This window comes from Peromyscus leucopus, chromosome 8a, assembly GCF_004664715.2.
Source record: "Peromyscus leucopus breed LL Stock chromosome 8a, UCI_PerLeu_2.1, whole genome shotgun sequence".
NCBI classification, from domain to species: Eukaryota; Metazoa; Chordata; class Mammalia; order Rodentia; family Cricetidae; genus Peromyscus; species Peromyscus leucopus.
In genome coordinates, this window is record NC_051085.1 from 48,207,072 (window position 1) to 48,227,474 (window position 20,403).

Sequence of the window (20,403 nt, forward strand, 5' to 3'; positions counted from 1 at the left end):
CAGGGTCTGAGGAGCCCAGACTAATGCTTCTCATTCTCTCCCATTCCTACCCAAAGCCCTTGCCGCTTTAGAAAATGCAGGGCTTCGACCTGAAGCCATGATGCCCAGAAGTCCCAGAGTTCCCTGCAGCTTTGCACTGAACTTGGGTTCAGCCCCAAGTTGCTCTTTCCTTGATGGGCCCTCACATACTTTTGTGACCAGAGCAAAAGGGGTTAGCAAGAGACAGGAAATGAGTCAAAGCCCGTGCTGCCAAACCACAATGGGCATGCATCAGGAATCAGCTGGAGGCTTGTGAAACACACATTCCCGACTCCACCCTCAGCAATACGGCTCAGCAGATCTGAGCTGGACCTGCAACTTAGCATTTCTAACGTGTCTCCAGGGGACTCCGGGACCACGCTTTGAAACCTCCTGGCTGAGACTCGGGTCCTTTCCACCCATCTCCTACCCTGGTTATTCCTGTGGGGGTGGAGTCCTGGATTCCCTCGTGTTCCCAAGAACGGGTTCATGGTTAGCACTGACGTTAGATTAGCCACGGTGATATGATCATAATGCCTGTGCCCGTCCCGTTCCACTCTGGGCTGGGCCTTCTGCTGCTGTTGGCTATTGCCGCTGCCCTGGCTTTCTCCCTGTGGCCTATCTTCCCCTGAGGCGGTAGAGGGCGCACAGATAGGGAAGACCCTCATGCCACACTGGAGCCGCTGGTCCCGGGGCAGTCTCCACTGTATTAATCCAAGTGGTGCAGAACTGTTGGAATCTTTCTGTGGTGACCATAGCTAGATGAGAATCACCTAGGTTGGGGACTCCATTCTCTCACTTTGTCCCTGACTGGGCACTCAGTGACATATTGACTCAGTACTCGGTAACTAAGCAACATATTGCCTAGGTTATGTTTAGACAGAGAGCTCTACTAGAGTCTGGGCCTGGACACTGTAGTGCATTCTGCTGTGCCCTCGGGTGCTACTTATGCCACAGAAGGGACTTCCGGCTGGGATGCAGGGAGACAGGCAGGCCTGTCCAGTACTGCAGCTTGTCACAATGGCTTCTGTTAAGACGACTAGAAATGGGAGAATTTTGCTGGCATGGTCCACGCTATCATTAGGGACCCCCGCCGCTGCTGCAGAGTAGACCTGGGGATACCAATCCTTGCAAGGTTGCGAGTGTGGTTAGCACAGTCAGGGGTGGGGTGCCGGGCCTGCCTCAGCAGGGGCTGAGCCACAGAGATGGCCAGGCAGGTGCCACATGCAGTCCTGGCTCTGGAGTGAGGAAGGCATCATCTGGGCTCGGTGAACATCACTGTCATCATCCTGTTGTTCTATCTTTTCTGTAGGTTGGCTCCCATCATCTGAGACTACACAGAGGCCTAGAGGCCAACGCCCCTGCTTTTGAAAGGTAAGGACCACCGGGGACTGTCCAAGACCTTGCATCCTCCATCCAGATGGCCGGGCGAGGGGCAGGACAGTGGGAAGGGGAGCCCCAGTCCTGGATCAAATCTGCCCCTGGCTCTGGTCCCTTTACCCGAGACAGGAGGTCACAAAATAGGATTTTTGCTTGCTCTCAAATCTCCTTGAGAATCAACTCATCAGTGTGTAGGTGCTACCTTGGTAATTATTTTATCTTGTCAGTTTCTTCTTAGAATGAAGATTCACCAATTACCCCTGGTTTATAAGGGATAATCTGAATTGTATCAGCACTATTTCTAGCTAAAAGTAACATATTAAGTTTTTTTAAAGTATAGAAAGGTGTAAGGTAAAAGAATATGCAAACCCCCAAGTTCCTCTCAGACTTTACCCATTATCAGTTATTTATGTATCCTAGATAAAAGCTTTAGCACAGACATTTCATTTTAAAAGAAAAAAGACAATTGGACCATAACATACTGTTTTATACCCTGCTTAGGGAAAACCATTGCTAGCCTGAGCTGTTTATAATCTGTATTTGAATAGTCAGTACCTTCTTTAAAAGGTTTTGTTTTTAATTTTTAAAATCTTAAATTTCACAAAATTCTCTAACTTTGAATACTTTATTCATTCCTCCGGAAGCTTCGTTGGGTTTTGCATTTGCTTACATAGTTTTTGAAATCCATATAACACTGGTAATGTGAGCACACCTGTGACTCCCTAGAAGTTGCTATAAATGACGGGCTCTTTTGTGTAATCTAGTCTTGTCCCAGAACACGCTCAGGTGTTCTCAGCATGACATACACAGAGTCAGTTTGGTTGACATTGGTCCATACTAGATGCACCCAGGATGTCATAAGTGTAGACTAAAATTCTAACAAGGGGACATGTCCTGCTGGGTTTGTTCCCAACAGACCCTTCCTCACGCCAAAATGGCGCATCTCATCACAGACATGAAAAATATCGTCTTATTTTCAGACAAAGGGAGACAAAGAAGAATTACCTCCCGGGTGCCGGGCCCCGCCTCCTTTCGCTGGTTAATTCTTAACCACTTCCCTGCTCAGGGAGGCTGAGCCGGGTGGTGCCAATGAGAGAGCACAGGATCTGTTCCAGAGAGTCAGCTTCAGTGCCAGGAAAGGACGACAGCTCTTTTTTTGTTTTGTTTTTATTTTTTTGAGACAGGGTTTCTCTGTGTAGCTTTGTGCCTTTCCTGGAACTCGCTTTGTAGACCAGGCTGGCCTCAAACTCACAGAGATCCGCCTGGCTCTGCCTCCCGAGTGCTGGGATTAAAGGCGTGCGCCACCACCGCCAGCGGGACGACAGCTCTTCTACCTTACACTTGGGAATTTGGAACCTGTTGGGAGGGAAATAGAGATCAGACAGGGGGAGATTCTGAGAATCCATGTGGCAGGATGTGGCTTGGATGTGTGGCTAGCGTGGGACATTGACACCCAGTGACAGGCCCAGTCGGCAACCCAGGTTTCCTCAGTGGAGACAGGACATACATGTCTGACCTCAGGCAGAGACACACCTTCGCTGGGAAACCCCTAAGAGCAGACCCTCGTGCCCATCCCTTCTTGTCCCTTCCTTGGGCTACCAAGACTCTCACTGTAGTGGAACTAGCAGCCTTGGAAAGAGCTGTACCCTTCACTGGGGTCGACTAGTCAGCAGATAAGCTTAGATAAAGCTACCCATTTCTAAATCTTTCTATATCACATGATATCACTCAACACCAAGCAGGAGAATATTTTTTTTTTTATTCTCAGGCTAAAAATAGTTCTTTACGAACTTAAAAATAATTATATTTATAAAATAAATGTCAGAAAATAAATTGTAGGAACTTGGAAGAGAGAAAAACGTTGAAAGAAGAAAAACAATTTTAACATTCCACCCACTTTTAGTATCACAGTGTATAACTTAACATTCTTTCTTTTCTATATTTACATGTAAAATTTTTCTATATTTACATAAAAAACTACATAGAAAAATTACGCTATTAAGTTCTATTGCTATGTCTGATTTTTGCACTGTATTTTCCTATTTTTAAAAGCACAACATTGAACTATTTCTAAGATTAAAATTATGAAGGTCCTTTCGCTAAACAAGGTAGCTCATGCCTGTTATCCCAGCATGTGAGAAGTACAGGCTGGGAAATCAGGTCCTGAAGGCCATCCTTGGCTATGTAGTGAATTTGAGACCAGCCTGGGCTGTATTAAACCCAAGGAAAAATAAAGTTACTTGTAGCAAACTTGTGATAAAGATTAAGAACTGGTGCCTCTGTAATACTTGAAGGTGAAAAAATGTGTACTGCCCATTTTGTGATTCCATCTAATTTGGGTTTCACGGTGAAACCCAGCACCTGGGAGGCAGTTGGCCTCCGAGGTAGAAGTTGGAGTTCATCCTCCAGTGTTTCTAATTGGGAAAAGGAGGAACAACCAAGACAAAGAGGCAGCTCTGGGTTAACTTTGGAGATGAGTGTGTTGAACCCTAATGGCTGTTCACAAAAGACGGGGGCCTTCTAGGGGGCACCTGATAGAAAGGCCAATGCAGCGTCATCTAAAAGTCACACACACTAGACATGCTTCCTGCCCAGAGACTTCCATTCGAACAGCCTGGGCTGACTTACCACCCCGTGAGTTTTAGGTGATCAGTGATGGTAGCCAGGAGGAAGGGGTTTTCTCTGCTGTACACTTGGGATTAAGGGACGTGGCTGGTCCTGGTCCTCCCATGCTGAGACGGAGGTGCAGGCTGCCTGGCCTGGGTGCCACGGAGTCACCGCCAACCCCGATACCGTTGCAGGCACATGGTGCTTCTGAAGGAGCAATATGGGAAGCAGGTGGTCGTGAACCTGCTGGGAAGCCGAGGTGGTGAGGAGGTGCTCAACAGGGCCTTCAAGGTAACGCTCACCCTCCTCCACAGCCAGGGATGGGTGGGGAGGGGGCAAAGGGGGGCCACTCACGTGGCAGGGCCTTGAGACTCAGGCAGCCCTGTTCATGTGACCTACTGAGAAGGGCAAGCGCCCTGCTTAGGTTTTTAGAGCCCAGCACTTGATGGCTTGGGCTCTTAATACTTTAAATTTGCTTTCCATGAGCTGAGGGATGGGAGAGTTTGTTCAATCTCTAAACAGAACTGTTTTCCGGAGCCCCATGTGGACAGAGAGGGTCCCCCCACTCCATGCTCCCTCGAGAAGCTGCTCTCCAGGCCGGAACAGAAAGGAAGCCTGATGCTGGCCTCACACCTCGGAGGCCCCACCTGCCAGCCACACATGGCATTTTGTGCCAAGTTGCTGCTCTGAGTCTCTTGGTTCAAAGCAGCCCCCGCGTGGCTTCCTTCTGTTTGGATGGCCTTCAAGTTTCGTGGTCATGTTTGGGTTGCCAGGGGAGGCCGTGTGCCAGCTCCTGGTAGACCTCTTTCAATTCCTGGGCGCTCAGTTCAGAGCAGAGTGGATCTCGACAGGGTGAGGGAGCGGGTGGAGTGGGTAACTCCACTCGGGTCTCTCAGCCCAGAACCCGTGAGCTGGCAGTCTTTTGTTGACTGTTAGTGAACTGAGGCAGTCTCCACCATCCTGCCGAGGTTCCACAGGCTCTGCTTTGTGGGAAAAGGCTCTCTGGTTGCTTGAAGTTCAAAGAAGTCCCTTGTGGAGACAACACCCTAAGGTCACCTTGGTAGAGACGTGAACTTGGTGCCTTCCACTGCCACCCTGACCTCTGACCCCTAACCCCTGGCTGGAGCAAGCCAAATCCAACTGCAGCGCCCATGTGTCTCTGTTTGGAAAAGCTACATGTGTGGAACAGGAGCTCGCTGGTTGCCGGTTCTCCTTGGCTAGACTTGCTTTTCCTGTTTAGTTTGTTGCTATGAGCAACAAGCACAAGAAATATCTCCTCCCACTTCTCCTGGCAGCGAGGCCGGCTGCTTATTTTAAGGAAGGTGAGGGGAAAGGGGCGAGAGAGAAAACCAGTCTCAAAATCTCTCTCCAACAACAACAAAACCCAGATCTTTCATGCTTGAACTACAGCAAGGACATGCCCGGCCCCTCCCCCAGCCAGCGGCCGTGCCCTGGCACTGGAGTGCCCTTATACCCAGAGGACAGAGATGTCCCAGGAGTTAAGGATGCTTTCAGAGCAGGTAGAACTAACACTCGACTTGGAGGCAGGCCATGGTTCTAAGGCCCAAGCATCCCTTACCAGAGAGAAGCCAGTGCCTGGCAGGCAGCCTGGGCCCCAGAGGTTGTCATTCCACAGCTGGGCAAGGCCACCAAGTTCTTTGTTTAGTTTCACAGGCTTCTCTTCCCAACAGGAAGGTAGCAGAATGTGTTAACTTGCGTTCTGGCTGGCTGGAGCCATCCAGAGTCCTCCTAGTTCTTCGGAGCTCTCGGCACCTCTGGCCGGGCAGGTGTTGGGTTCAAACAGTGAGGTCCAGAGACAGAGGTGGCTGAGGAAGTTCGCCGGGCTAGGGAAGCTGTGTGGAGAAAGGGGGCCTCGCTTCTGTGAGGCGGGTCCTGACCCAGCCATAGCCCTGATCGGTGCCTCTCTCTGTACCCCCACCTTTTCTCCGAGTCAGGTGGGGCAACATCTCCTCCATCCTAGGCTTCACCGCTCTACACATCCTGCCGGCCATGTCAGTCTGGAGACTCAGCTCTTGCTGAGCCCACCACCCTCCTAGGGCTGGTGCCTGCCTGGATGAGGCTGGTTACCAGGGCAACAGGAGCTAGATTATGAGCTGCGCGGCCTGCCCCATGTCGCTGTTCTTGAGGGCTGGGCACTTGGGCCACCTGAAGAACAGCTCTAACCTTCCCTCACCTGTGCCCCCCCCCAGCCCCAGGAAGAGTGGGATGTCCCCCAGAGAGACACCCCTACTGCAGGCTCTTTTGCCCAAGGGGGACCTTCTGCTCTTATGCAGGCAAGATGTTCTTTGTGTTTTCTGCACCCTCCAGCCCCCTCAGGCTTTTTTTGTCTTGTGTTTTCCTCCCAAGGTCAGGGCCAGTCTACCGGCTGATGTACTCACTCTAGCGGGTGACGGTTGGTGGCCCAAGCCGCTGGAGGAAAACCACGGGCACGCCTGGCCTTTGCTTCCCATTCTTTCCTGTGGGCGTGCTCACGCCCTCCCCTTTCCCTTTTCAGAAGTTGCTCTGGGCTTCTTGCCACGCCGGCGACACACCTATGATCAATTTTGACCTCCATCAGTTTGCCAAAGGCGGGAAGCTCGAGAAATTGGAGAACCTGCTGAGGCCTCAGTTAAAGCTGCACTGGGATGACTTTGGCGTGTTTGCGAAGGGCGAGAATGTAAGTCCACGGTGAGTCTCTCGGTAGCTGTGGAGGCCGGGGGTGGGGGTGGGTGGGAGGTGGGGACCTTAGGTCATGCACCTCAACGGAAATCATTTCCGTCCCTGGCTGCCTGGCTACGCTGAGGTTTCCTGAATCAGAAGAAGCTCTGTGATATTGGGCTTCTGGAGTCCGGTCATCTCTCTTCCCTCCTCTGTAGTTGGAGATAAGCTTTTGAATTTAGTGAGAAGATGGTAATGCCTGATTTTCGGGAAAAAGACATGTCCAAACACAAAGGACTGAATTACAACGTTGAGCTCAAAGCTGGCCATGTAGCTCAGTTGGTAGAATGCCTGCTGCCTAGCGTGCACGGAGCCCTGGGTTCAGTCCCCAGCATCAGGCAGAACTAAGTGTGGCGATGTGCATCTGTCATTCCAGCACTTGAGAAGCCAGACACAGAAGGGTTAGAAGTTCAAGGTCATGTACAGTGAGTTCTAGGCTATCCTGGGCTACCTGAGACTCTGTCTCACAAACAGAAACATCCAGCCACAAACCCAAACAAACAAACAAGCAAAACAAAGAAAAAACAAACCCTGAGTTCAGAAGACGTGACTTGGCCACACTGGGACAGGACCTATGCAGTGAGCTGGTACAAAGCCAGAGTGCCACATCACTGGGCTGGGAGTGACCCTGTTGTGAGTGGAGCACAAAAGAGGTCCAGCTTCCTCAAACCACAGTCCGTCATCAGGAGATCTCAGGTCTATGAGATCACTTCCTCACTAAAACTCCCTGGCACCCAGGAGTCTCCTCACCGCATACGTGTTCACCATCATTCACAGACACATGCGGAACAGTGAAAACTTTACCACCCAGGGGATTGACGAGGCCATGCTCTGCCGCCTTGTCTCAGTTCTTACTGTAAAAAGCACCTTTTCACTGTTTACCTACGGCTGCGATTTCCACACTCCTATGCTTCTCTTGGGTGATGTCCCTGTTTACCCTCAGTGCCGAGGTGCCGCCTGGCTTCCCAAACACAAGACAGCAAGGCTGCTCCCTGCAGAGGAGACACTGGGTGCCTTCCTTCAGACCAGAGTTGCAGTGTGGTTGGTGGAGAATGATGTTAGCGAAACAGCAATGGGCCCACGCCACTCGACTTACAGTGGTATCACTGCCTGATAAGGCCATTTCCTGTCAAACCGACATAAAATTGAAAAACAAAGGGTTGAGTTGCACCATCCCAGGTTTGCCTGCCTGTGTCTGTTTACCTTTGTAGCTAGAATTTTCCTGCCTTGCCCACAGTCAGGACAAATCTCTGTCACCTGCCAGTCCCACAGCCGCTCAGACCCAACCAAGCAAACACAGAGACTTATATTGCTTACAAACTGTATGGCCGTGGCAGGCTTCTTGCTAACTGTTCTTATAGCTTAAATTAATCCATTTCCACAAATCTATACCTTGCCATGTGGCTCGTGGCTTACCGGTACTTTACATCTTCCTTGTCCTGGCAGCTGCTGCAGGCAGTGACTCCTTCTGCCTTCCTGTTCTTTTATTTCTCCTCTCTGTTAGTCCCACCTATACTTCCTGTCTAGCCACGGCCAATCAGATTTTATTTATTGACCAATCAGAGCAACTTGACATATAGACCATCCCCCAGCACAGCCAAGTGCAGACCATCTCAGACACCTGCACTCAGGCCCGTGGTCCTAATCATCCTCTATGCGGACCTGCTGGGTAAAGCCACGAGGAACCCAAGAACGGGCTCCCACAGGACATACAGAACATCCCACAGCATACCACTGTGTGTTTGAACAAAAACATGCAAGCAAGGTCATTGACCAGCTGATACAGTGTCAGAGACATGGGGCTTAGCACTATCCATAAAGTGCTGTAGAATGTCATCATTGTAGATATCAAGGACCAACTGTGCTTACAATGACTCAGGGTTGTGGGCTGATGAGAATGTGTTCTTGGGTCTGCCTACCATGTCTACAGTTCAGGATCTCTTGGGATGTGTCCTGGGCTGCTGATAAGCTGCTAGGGAGGAGACTGGAGGCTCTCTTGGGAATAGGTTTCCTTGGGAGCAGACAGACCTAGGCCAGGGGCTGTAGCTGTTGGTCTTCCGAACGCATCTCATGATCCTTCCATGTCTCCTGGCCCTAAGTTTTCAGAAAGGCACTCTGCGGATGAATTGTCTCGACTGCCTGGACAGAACCAACACTGTACAGTGCTTCATTGCCCTTGAGGTGAGTTCCTGGGGCCGTTTCTGTCACGGCTTGGGCTGTCAGTGGGGCAGGAATGGCTTTACTGGGTTGACTTTCTGGTGATAGATCAGGTGACATGGATGTGGAGGGGGGACATTTAGAGCGGTTTCTTTGGTGGCTTCCTGCTTGTTCCACCATATGCCTTTCCCTGTCATAGACATACTTGTTCATGTGCCTACCGAGATACGTCCCAGACATTGTGACCCAAAGACTCCAGGTGCCCTTAAGAAGTAGATACTCTGCATAGAGATAGTCTTGAGTATACCCCGGAGCCATGGCAGCGTGAGACTGGCTGAGATGACTGGTCCTGAAGCCTGGCGAGGAAATATCCAGTTAGTGCCACTGTGGCCCTAACTGCCTGGCTGACCTCTCACAGTTCCATCTGAGTCACCTCTTGTCTTCCCCCTGCCTCCTGACAGCAATGTTGGTTGACCTGGCATCAGGCACAGAGGGGCTTGGAAGAGGGTCTAAGCCAGGTTGGGGGAGTCAGGGTGTCTGTGTGTGGGGAGTGGTTATTTCTCTGCAGCCGGTGCTCCTCGTCGGCAGTCTGATGAATAAGGTGCTTACTTGGAGGCATCAGTAGGTTTTCTAGGTGTCCAGTGATAACCGTGATTGGTTTCTCTCCCAGGTCCTTCATCTGCAGTTGGAGAGCCTGGGGCTAAATTCAAAGCCCATCATTGACCGCTTTGTGGAGTCCTTCAAAGCCATGTGGTCTCTGAATGGGCATGGCCTGAGCAAGGTGTTCACAGGGAGCAGGGCCCTGGAAGGAAAGGCCAAGGTAGGGGCAGGCCAGGGGTGCTGGGAGGCCAAGGTAGGGGCGGGTTGAGGGGGCAGGAAGGAAAGCCTGCCCCTTGGATCCCTCTCACCAAGTTTTCTGTGCCCATGCAGGTGGGGAAGCTGAAGGATGGGGCCCGGTCCATGTCTCGTACCATCCAGTCCAACTTCTTTGATGGGGTCAAGCAAGAGGCCATTAAGCTACTGCTGGTTGGAGATGTCTACAACGAAGAGTCCACAGATAAAGGAAGGATGCTGCTGGACAACACAGCCCTTCTGGGTAATGTGTGCCCACCCGTGCATGCGGTGTTCACAGCCTTAAAGGGTTTGAGGAGGCAAGGGTGACAGTGGATGAGAGGCTACACCCAGTCACGTGATCTAAGATGGAGCTTCTGGTCTGTGTTCTGTTTGGATCAGTTGACCTAAGCAGCCTGACATCCCGGTATAATTGTCCCTCAGTATCCACAAAGTGCTGATTCTAGGTTCCTGTCTTCATTAGGGTTTCATTGCTGTGAAGAGACTCTGACCATGGCAACTCTTATAAAGGAAAACATTTAATTGAGGTGGCGGCTTACAGTTTCCGAGGTTTAATCCATTATCATCCTGGTGGGGAGCATGGCAGCGTGCAGGCAGACATGGTGCTGGAGAAGGAGCTGCTACATGTTGATATTCAGGCGACAGGAAGTAGACTGACTCACTGGGCATGGTTTGAGCATATATGAGACCTCAAAGCCCACCTCCACAGTGACACACTTCCTCCAACAAGACCACACCTACTCTAAGGCCACACCTCCTAATAATGCCACTCCCTTTGGGGGGCCATTTTCTTTCAAACCACCACAGTTCCCCTGGCATACACTCCACAGATGCTCAAGTCCCACAGGGCCCCTCAGAAATAAAGAATGGTGTTGAGCCCTGGAGTTGGTGGTGCGTCCAATCTCATAAAGCTGTCAGGATTCATTGGGGCGAGTTCTGCCCTGTTTTGTCATGGTGGGAGTGGTGCTTAAGATCAAACCTAGAGCCTGGCACATGCTTGACAAGTGCTAGACCATGGATCTGGACGCCCTTCGCCTCCTGTTACTTTTTGTGTTCAGATATGTTCTCACCATGCTGCCTACCCTGGCCTTGAACTTTGAATCTGCCTCAGACTCCCAAGTGTCTGTGATTACAAACTCTGTGTCAATAGGCCTGATTTCAATAGGGAACTTTTCATGACCTCTTATTCCTTAGAGGCCATGGACTTAATATTCTAATGGAAAAAAGAAGGGCAGAGCCAGCTGTTGACTTTTAAGAATGATTAAGTTTTAGAAACTTTTGATGTTTTGGAAAAATAAATGAACCCATGTTAAAATAGTTTTATACAGGCCTTTCACTTCTCAGTGTTCCATAATTTGGGAACACTTAGCTTTCCAAGGTGATGTTGAATATCTGCTCTGGGTTTAATTTCTAACTCAGGAAAATTGGAGCCAACTCCAGGTGCCAATGTGAGCTCATTTAGTGGCAAACAGGAGATTTATGTCACTGGTTTTAGAGTTTTTTTCTGGATATATTTATTTTGTTTTCTGTTTATGAATGTTTTGCTTGCATGTACATATGTACATGTCTGATGATCTTAGACCCAGAAGGAACTGGATCTCCTGAAACTGGAGTCATGGATGGTTTGAGTCACTCTGCGGGTGTTGGGAATCAAACCCAGGTCCTCTGGAGGAGAAACAAATGCTCTAAACCTCTGAGCCATCTCTCCAGCCCCTAAAGTTGCTAGCTTTTAAAACTGTGGGTAAAATTTTGGATCTCTAAATAGATAGAGATATGGATGCAATGTTCTGGTTTTTAATGCCTTAGGTTTGAGGTTAAATAAACAAAACAGTCTTGCTGGATGGGGAAGGTAAAAAAAAAAATTGCAAAAAAATGCAGATTTGGATTGATAAGATGTTTAAAGTTCTATCTCTCCATCCCATATACATGTGTGTATATCCCGTGCCATTATTTGTACCTGTGACACGTTAGTTACATGGTTATTCAGTTTGGTCTCCCTTTCGTTCCTGTGTCTTGTTCTGTAGTCAGTGCTAGGCTTTTCCCCTGAGCTCCCCTTTCACTGGGTGCCATGTGCCTCTATAACTGTAGCTGGAAGGTGCATTTCCAGCCCATGTTTTCATGACTTACTGCAGACAGGAAAGGGGAGTGGTTAGGGTGGGTACCCGCCCTCTGTCATCTCCCTATGGACCACATTTAGGATGGTTGTCTACGGCTCGCGAGTGGTCTTCTCTGACAGCCTGCACCTCGTACAGTATGAGAGGGTCCCTGCAGTCTGGCCCGTAGAAAGCATGTGCCTTCTATACTTCCTCACAGTGACACCCAGGATCCTGAAGGCCATGACTGAACGCCAATCAGAATTCACCAATTTCAAGCGGGTCCAAATTGCTGTGGGGACCTGGAACGTGAATGGAGGAAAGCAGTTCCGTAGCAATCTCCTGGGGACAGCCGAGCTCACGGACTGGCTTCTGGATGCACCCCAGCTCTCAGGAGCCGTGGACTCTCAGGGTGAGGATGGTAACTTGGGAAAGGCTGAGCAGGGCTCCCGACAACCTGTCACAGCAATGTGACTTGGCACGCATTGCCTTGTAAAATTTAGTGTTGATGTTTGCATTTTTATTTTTTAATATGTTAAAAAAACCACCATGGTCTCATGAATGCTGACTGGTGGTATTAGGTTAACGTCAAGACACCTTTTCTTTTCCAAGTACTTGGAGGAGTTTCTGGGGAATAGCTGGCCTTTCTCTAAACATGCAGAGGTTTTGTGGTCCGCCATTAAGCGACAGGATAGTTGTCATGGGTAGGTGTGGCCTCTAGACTGAGCTGCTATCAGGAACTGGCCAGAGCAAGGCTTGTGGGAGATGTTGGGCATGGCCACAGTCCTGTCTTTCTCCAAGCCTGTGCCATCCTGGACAGTTCCAGTCTGGAACTCTGGGATCCTAAATGCTAGAGCAGCTGAACCTTTTCAGGACTGCGGTGATGTCACATGGGGGCGGGGACACAGTGTCACAGGGGAGAGTCTTCCACTCCTGATCTCATATGATGAGTCACAGTCCAAACACAACAGGCTGAAAATGGAAAATGTGTGGAACTACTGTGTGTGTGTGTGTGTGTGTGTGTGTGTGTGTGTGTGTGTGTGTGTGTGTAGGTGTACATGACACAGATGAATTCCTTGGGTAGAATTGGGTGTCATCCCTAAGATATCTCATTGCCTGTGTGCAGATATTCCAGAGTCCAGACTCTGAAACTACTCTATCCCAAGCGGTTTGGTAAGCGTTACGTAGCTTGTAGTGGTGTTCATTCAGAAGCCTGGCTGCTTTCTGCATTCCAAACCAAAGAACAGGCCCACGCCTGGGTGATGAATGACCCCGGTTCAATACACACACAGCCTCTCTTGTCCCATACGCATGTGGCCCTCACCTCAGGGAAGGGAGGTATCAGGGTCCACAGTTCAGGGTCACTGGCATTCTCATGGCAGTGGTGGCTTGTGTTAGCATGGGTAAAGTGCCCAGAAGTCCTCTGAAGGACACCGGAGGCAGCCCAGTACTGCCAGGGATATTCAGCAACCCTCACTGAGGAGAGGTTCCCTCATGCCACGGTGGCCCTCTTCTTCTGCCGCCTGTGCCACAGGGTGGTGGCGAAGGCACACGGGTGACTGTTTGGCGGGATGTTACTGGGGAAGATGGCAGTCACCTCACTGGAAGCCCAGCAGGCCCAGGGTAGAGGGTGCATTGACCTTACTGTTGCCAACTGGCTCAGACAGAGGAAAGCCAGTGTTTCGTTTAAAGAGAGAGAGAGGCAGCTTCGTGCTTTCAGCCCATTCAGCTAAGGTGCCGCCAGCTGCCGTGTGGCCGGTAGAGAAGGACGCGGAGAGCTAGCTGGATTTTTTGCTGCATAGGCTCCTTCCTCCCCGGCAAGAGCCATACCGCTTCCTGCATTTGGAACCCTGGTCTTGATGGCTCGGGGACATACGTGTCTGAAGAAGTGTCTGGAAGGTCCAGGACACGGCTGCGGGGACTCTATGAAGCACTGGCCTCCTTTGTAGACACGAGTGTTGGTCCCAGGCTCACTGTGCTCCACGGCCAGGCATCTGCGGCACATCCCATCAGAGGCCCCTGGACGGCAGGGTCTCCCGTGACCACAAGCAGCCACCCCCAGCTTACTCTGAAAAAATACTTGGGGACCACAAAATACATAAGAAATAATGTTGTTCCCTGGTCCCTTAGGATCTGGCTAGAGAGACATGTCACCAGGAAGGACGAAAAGATGCTCTTCTTTTGAAGGGCCGGGCTGAATCAAGTGTTTTACTTGTGGTATCTCGTTTAAATGCTACATTTCCTGGTGACGTGGCAGTCCCTTTGTAGAGGAAGAGCCAGAGGTCCAGAGAGGTCCACAAGCTGCTCCAGGCTGAATACAGGGAAGGGCAGAGGTGGGGTGGGCGGTAAGTACAGGAGGGGAGTGAGGGCCGGCTCGGTGGCTGGCCCCCTGTGAGTGGCCAGGTCCAGGGGCTTCCAGCCCTGAGCAGGTGTGGGCAGGAAGGGGGAACAACCCTGTGGACCAACAACACGAGGTCTGGTACTTCTGACCCCTTTCATCTCTCGCCTTGTTCCCCAGGTGATGGCAACCCTGCTGACGTGTTTGCCGTGGGCTTTGAGGAGATGGTGGAGCTGAGTGCGGGGAATATTGTCAATGCCAGGTAAGGGGCAGACATGGAGAGCAGGGTGTCCCTGAGTGCAGGGAATATTGTCAACTCCAGGTAAGGGCCAGATATGGAGAGCAGGGTGTCCCTGAGCGCGGGGAATATTGTCAACGCCAGGAAAGGGCCAGACAAGGAGAGCAGGGTGTCCCTGAGTACAGGGAATATTGTCAACGCCAGGAAAGGGCCAGACATGGAGAGCAGGGTGTCCCTGAGTGCAGGGAATATTGTCAATGCCAGGTAAGGGGCCAGACATGGAGAGCAGGGTGTCCTGAGTGCAGGGAATATTGTCAACGCCAGGTAAGGGTCAGACATGGAGAGCAGGGTGTCCCTGAGTGCAGGGAATATTGTCAACGCCAGGTAAGGGTCAGACATGGAGAGCAGGGTGTCCCTGAGTACAGGGAATATTGTCAATGCCAGGTAAGGGTCAGACATGGAGAGCAGGGTGTCCCTGAGTGCAGGGAATATTGTCAATGCCAGGTAAGGGCCAGACATGGAGAGCAGGGTGTCCCTGGATCAGATAGATGCCTTGCCAGGATCAGGGCTCCAAGCACTCCTAGAGCCAGCCTGTTTCTGGGCCAGCAGCCCATGGCTCTGGCTGTCTGGGTCCTCCTGGCTCTATTCCCTGCACACACTGGCTGATGGAGTGAGTGCTCTGGTCCTCTTCCCCTGCTGATTAAGCAGAAGGAGGCACTGGTGTGTGTCTTCTGTGAAGGGTTCCAGCCTGGGCATTGTGTGTGGTTGAGTCACGCTGTCTCGGGAAGAGGGAGAGAGAGAATATGAGAGAGAGGGAGGGAGAGAGAGGGAGGGAGAGAGAGAGAAAGAGGGAGAGCCCAGGGAAAAGTGAGGAGAGAGGGTCCCCTGGTGGGTGCTGAGAAGTGCTCCTCTTCACACCAGGCAGGAAGGGGAGACCCCAAACCACTGAATCAGCACTTGACAGAAGGTCAACCAGACATTCACCCCCATGGGCGACCCAGTCTTGTTTCAAGGGACTCTTTGATTTTTAAGATTACACGTATTTATTACGTGGGTGTCTGTATACACACCAGCGCATCACAGTGCAATGTGTCCGCCAGAGGATGACTTAACGGGAATTGGTTCTCTCCTCCCACCACGTGGGTCTTGGAGCTTGAACGTGGGTTGTCTGTCAGGTTTGGTGGCAAATTCCTTTACCCACTGTGCTGACCCTTGAGGAGCTTTTAAAATAAATAAAGCAGGCTTTTGGGAGGTCTTAGCAGAAGGGTCCTTATTGTGCCTGGGTGTCAGGGGTCGGGGGAGCCACTGTGATGTATAAAATGCTGTCAGAGCTGGGCCTGGTGTCTCAGAGATGTCCCCCCAGCTACTCAGGAGGCTGCGGTAGAAGGATTACAAAATCAAGGTCTGCCTGGGCTACAGGGCAAGTTCAAGGCCAACCCGGGCGAGTTAATGAGTCACTGCCTCAAAAAGTGAAAAGAAAGTTGAGGATGCTCAGTGGCAGTTTCCTGGCCTAGCATGCACAGTGCCCTAGGGTCAAGCCTCACTCCCACCCCAAAAATAAAAAAAAAAAAAATAACTGAAAACCACAAAAATAAAGAAAGCAAAAAATGTGTAGACGTCCATGGGAAAGATTGATGCCTGGCACTCATTTTGTGGGTTACAGGCAGCGTGAAATCGAACCTGGAGGAAAGGCAGGTGGAGGGCTGAGGGGTTGGCAGTGGGAGATGGATGCTCTCTACCGGCAGCGCGCTGCATCTGTGGCTTCCTTGCCTTTTTCAGCACCACCAACAGGAAGATGTGGGGCGAGCAACTTCAGAAAGCCATCTCCCGCTCCCACAGGTACATCCTCTTGACTTCGGCGCAGCTGGTGGGCGTCTGCCTTTATATCTTTGTACGTCCGTACCACGTCCCGTTCATCAGGTAAGAGCCCTGGTTTCTGAGCGTCTGGGGAACAGGGGCTTGTGAGTCTGTGGTTGTGTTCTGTGACTTCCTCCTGATGCCCCCCCCCTCCGACTCCAGCAGGAAAACAGGACCTGCCTTTATTCTCAACACACAGAGCAAAAACTCCTGAGGGGAAAATGGGCTTGAATTGGATATTGTCTGTCAATTGTAAAGCCACCACGGGAAAATCCTAGCTCAGGAAACTGGTCCCCTGGGAGGAGTCGGGACTGATATCAAGCAAGCTCAGGCAGGGCAAGGAACGGGCGTCGGCGCATTCACATTTCCCGGACAGGAACGCTCTGAGCAAGTGCCGGGTGGACTGCTCGGGAAACACGGATGAGATGAGTTCGCCTCCTCTAGAATCCTATTCAATTTGCCTCATGATTACGGCTTTGTAAGTGTAAGGAACTTAGGAAATAAGTGTCTTTTAGAAGAGGGTGTGTGTGTGTGTGTGTGTGTGTGTGTGTGTGTGTGTGTGTGTAAGACACTGGAGGAGTCTGCCTTTTTCTTGCTTTCTCTTTGTCTCCTAATTGCCACATGGTCTTGCTGGTGGCATTAAGGTTACAATTGCTAAGGAGCGGCTCGAGACCTGGCCAAGCACCTCCATATAGAGAGGACCACTGGGATGCCCTATGGTGGCCCTTAGGCTCTGCATTCGTAATCTATTACCTTCAAACACATTTAAGGCCCTACCCCTGCCATTGTGTTACTAGGGCAGCTTGGCCATGCCCCAAGTTGACTAGGAGAAATCTGGGTAAAGGTTAATAAGTCCTGAGGAGAGGTGAGATGGAAGAATGGCAGATGTTCCTCACCCGCCTGAGGTCTCTCAGGTGTTCCTCACCCGCCTGAGGTCTCTTCACCTTGTCTGAGGTCTCCTCACCTTGTCCTCAGTTTCCTGCCCTTTGGCCACACGCTTATTTGACTCAACCTTTGGGCCGATTATCACCCAGCTTGTCTCCCAGCTCTCAGGTGTCACAGCAGTCTCCAGCTGTGGCCTGCTCAGAGAAACATGAAGTAGCTAACAGTCTGGTCCTGGGGCCCTACACACAGGTGTGCATCCCCAGTGAATTGGGAGAAGGGCATTATGGGACCGACTCCCAGGTCATCTTAAGGGCCGTTTCCTAGCTCTCAACATTGTCCCCGGCCACATCATAGGGTGTACACTTACATGAGCGCTGAGGGGTATGGGAGGCACATCAGTGAAACCCCTACTTCCTCCGCTGGGAGAGGACTGGGGCAGCCCCGGGAACGGTGTGTCTGCAGCCTCCCAGAAGACTGGTGGAGGACCGGGCGCTTCTGACAGAGATGCAGTGCTCCAGGGTGAGCAGGACCACCGTGGACTTGACCACATGGCTCTCCAAGCTTGCAGCCACGGGCTCTTCTCTGGGGTAGAATGGGTTTCTATTTCCCCACCGCGGCCGCCGACAGAGCATGCCCTCCTTTTGTTCCAGGGATGTGGCCATCGACACCGTGAAGACCGGCATGGGGGGAAAGGCGGGGAACAAGGGCGCCGTGGGCATCCGCTTTCAGTTCCACAGCACCAGCTTCTGCTTCATCTGTAGCCACCTGACAGCTGGGCAGTCTCAGGTGAAGGAGAGGAATGAAGACTACCGGGAGATCACTCACAAGCTCTCCTTCCCGGCGGTGAGTGGCCGGCTGGGCGCTGGTTGGCTGTGTGCTGGCCCCCACTGCCTGGTTCTGCCACGCGTGGCTTTCTGGGCCGCTAACAGGCAGCCCCACCCTCACCACCATGGGGGAGGGGAGGTGGGCTGTCATTCTTGGAGTAGGAGCCCAGTCCCACGGTGTTCTGTCACCTCCTCCCTCAACTTCCTGGAAGTCCTTGGGTAACCTAGCTTTTTTTTTGGGGGGGGTGTACACTTTGTGGGTGTTTCAATTCAGATGGTGGAAGAGAATCAGTGTGGTCATGGGAAGAACATTTGAATTCAAGTATGATTTCCTTCTCGTGGTGGTGGTAGTGTGGATTCTGTTTGCTTCTGATGCGCGTGTGCACACACACACATATCATCTCTGTTGCTGGTCAGCCAGGAACTCCCGCTTCCAAACTAGCAAATCCTGACTGAAAAGCCCAAGTCCCCCAACCCATCTACCCTGAGGCCTCCAGGAATGCGCCACACTGCCCCCTAGTGACAACCTAGAGATTTCCATGCTGAAGCTCATGGGCTTTATTTTCAAATTTAGTGTTCTCCTTCTGGTACAAAGATGACCCCCCAACACCTCAGCCTGATGCGTGGGCCCCACTGGCTAGACAGAGAAGTGTGGGTCAGCTGTCCTTGCTACAGGTCCCTCCAGCTTTGAACAGGCTGAGTGGATCCTGGAATTCTTCTGTTGGACAGGAGCATGGAGCCTTTAAGGCTTTTAAGCCTTGGCATTCCCAAGGATTTGGCTGCAGAGCCAAAGTTCATCTGGTTTCAATTATAAGTATCTGAATCCTCGCTGTTGTTTTTATTTCTTGAGTTAAAGAACAAACAAGTTGGGACATTTCGATTTGTATGTAGTCCACTCTTTCTTACTTGAAAATGAGAACTTTGAAACAGTGTACTCAGGATACATTCCAGCAATTGAAAATTTTTACTAGATGGCCCTTTTTCTTCTGTAGAAAGGAAAGTTGAGTGACCTTATAAATTAGTTCTCTGTACCACTTGTGTGGGTTACAGTAGCCGCTGACCACAGGGAGCTACTTAAATTTAAATTTTAAAATCACTTACATTGGTGTGCCTTAGTCAGTGTTCTGTCGCTGTGAAGAGACGCCATGGTCTCGGCAACTCTTTTAAAAGAAAGTGTTTACTTGGGGCTGGCTTACAGTTTCAGAGGTTTAGTCTGTTATCAGCATGGCAGGGAGTATGTCAGCCTGCAGGCAGATGTGGTGCTGGAGAGGTTCCTGAGAGTTCTACATCCAGATCCACAGGCAGCAGAGAGAGACACTGGGCCTGGCCTGAAAGCTCAAGGCCCCACCCCTAGTGACACACTTCCTCCAACGAGGCCACACCTACCCCCAATGAGGCCACACCTACCACCAACGAGGCCACACCTACCCCCAACGGAGGCCACACCTACCCCCAACGAGGCCACACCTACCCCAATGAGGCCACACCTACCCCCAACGAGGCCACACCTACCCCCAACAAGGCCACACCTCCTAATCTCTTCAAATAGTGCAACTCCCCAGGCATTCAATTACAGGAGCCTATGGGGACCATTCTTATTCAAGCCACCACAACTGGTCATGTTCAAAGTACTTGGCATGTACTGGCCTCTGGCCAGTGGCTCCCTCACTCAGCAGTATGGAAGGCATTTTCACTACCACAGAAAAATGTGTGGCTTGGTTAGGGCCATCTTAAATCTGTCTGCACCATCCGTGTGAGTGGAGCAATTTGAATACCCTAGTAGAGGGGAAAGCTAGGTTGAGAGCTGGGTAGATCTGGGTTCACATTTCAACTTTATCACGTCCTAGCCTTGTGGCCTTCGGTGAGTTACACCGCACATACACAGAGGGAGGGGTCACCTTGGTGTCTGCTGCGTAGATTCTGTAAGCGTAGGGTTCACTTGGAGCAGCCCTACACTTAGAGACAGTCCTCATGTCACTGCTGCTGTCTTTGTGCTAGGGAGGAGCTCTTGGAGGACTGGCTGGAGATGATTGGCTCCTGCTGGGCAAGATGGGCGGGAGGAGAGTGGCAGAGAAGTTTACAGGGCCGCTCGCTGTTTCCCTCACGCTGAGCGTTTGGGAAACACCTCTCAAGATTCAGACAGAACAAGCCTAACAGACATAATGACAGAGTGGTTATTGGTATAGTGCTTCTCAAGTGGTTTTGAGGCTTTGTCTGGACCACTCAAGAGTACTGTTATATAACACAGAAAAGCAGGACTGAGGCCACGGCTCATGTTCATGCAGCACTGCATACACCTGGGTGAGGAGGAGGCGCATGCCTGTTATCACTGCTACACGGTCCTGGGCTACATGGAGCCCTATCTCAGAAAATAATGCAATAAAATAGAGAAGCAAATTATGTAAGGGTTTCTTGGAAGGTTTATAGGGCTAGGTA

At 51.1% G+C, this 20,403-nt stretch overlaps 1 protein-coding gene across 1 annotated transcript in view; it reads left to right on the top strand.

Moving 5' to 3' along the window:
• The window catches only part of Synj2 (synaptojanin 2), a 103,748-nt gene that overhangs the window by 66,070 nt on the left and 17,275 nt on the right, over positions 1-20,403 (top strand). Inside the window, 10 exon segments of the mRNA XM_028888632.2 lie at positions 1,331-1,392; positions 4,200-4,296; positions 6,521-6,693; positions 8,823-8,904; positions 9,551-9,700; positions 9,811-9,976; positions 12,046-12,237; positions 14,344-14,425; positions 16,181-16,321; positions 17,794-17,986. Of these exon segments, the coding sequence (XP_028744465.2) occupies positions 1,331-1,392; positions 4,200-4,296; positions 6,521-6,693; positions 8,823-8,904; positions 9,551-9,700; positions 9,811-9,976; positions 12,046-12,237; positions 14,344-14,425; positions 16,181-16,321; positions 17,794-17,986 (1,338 nt within the window).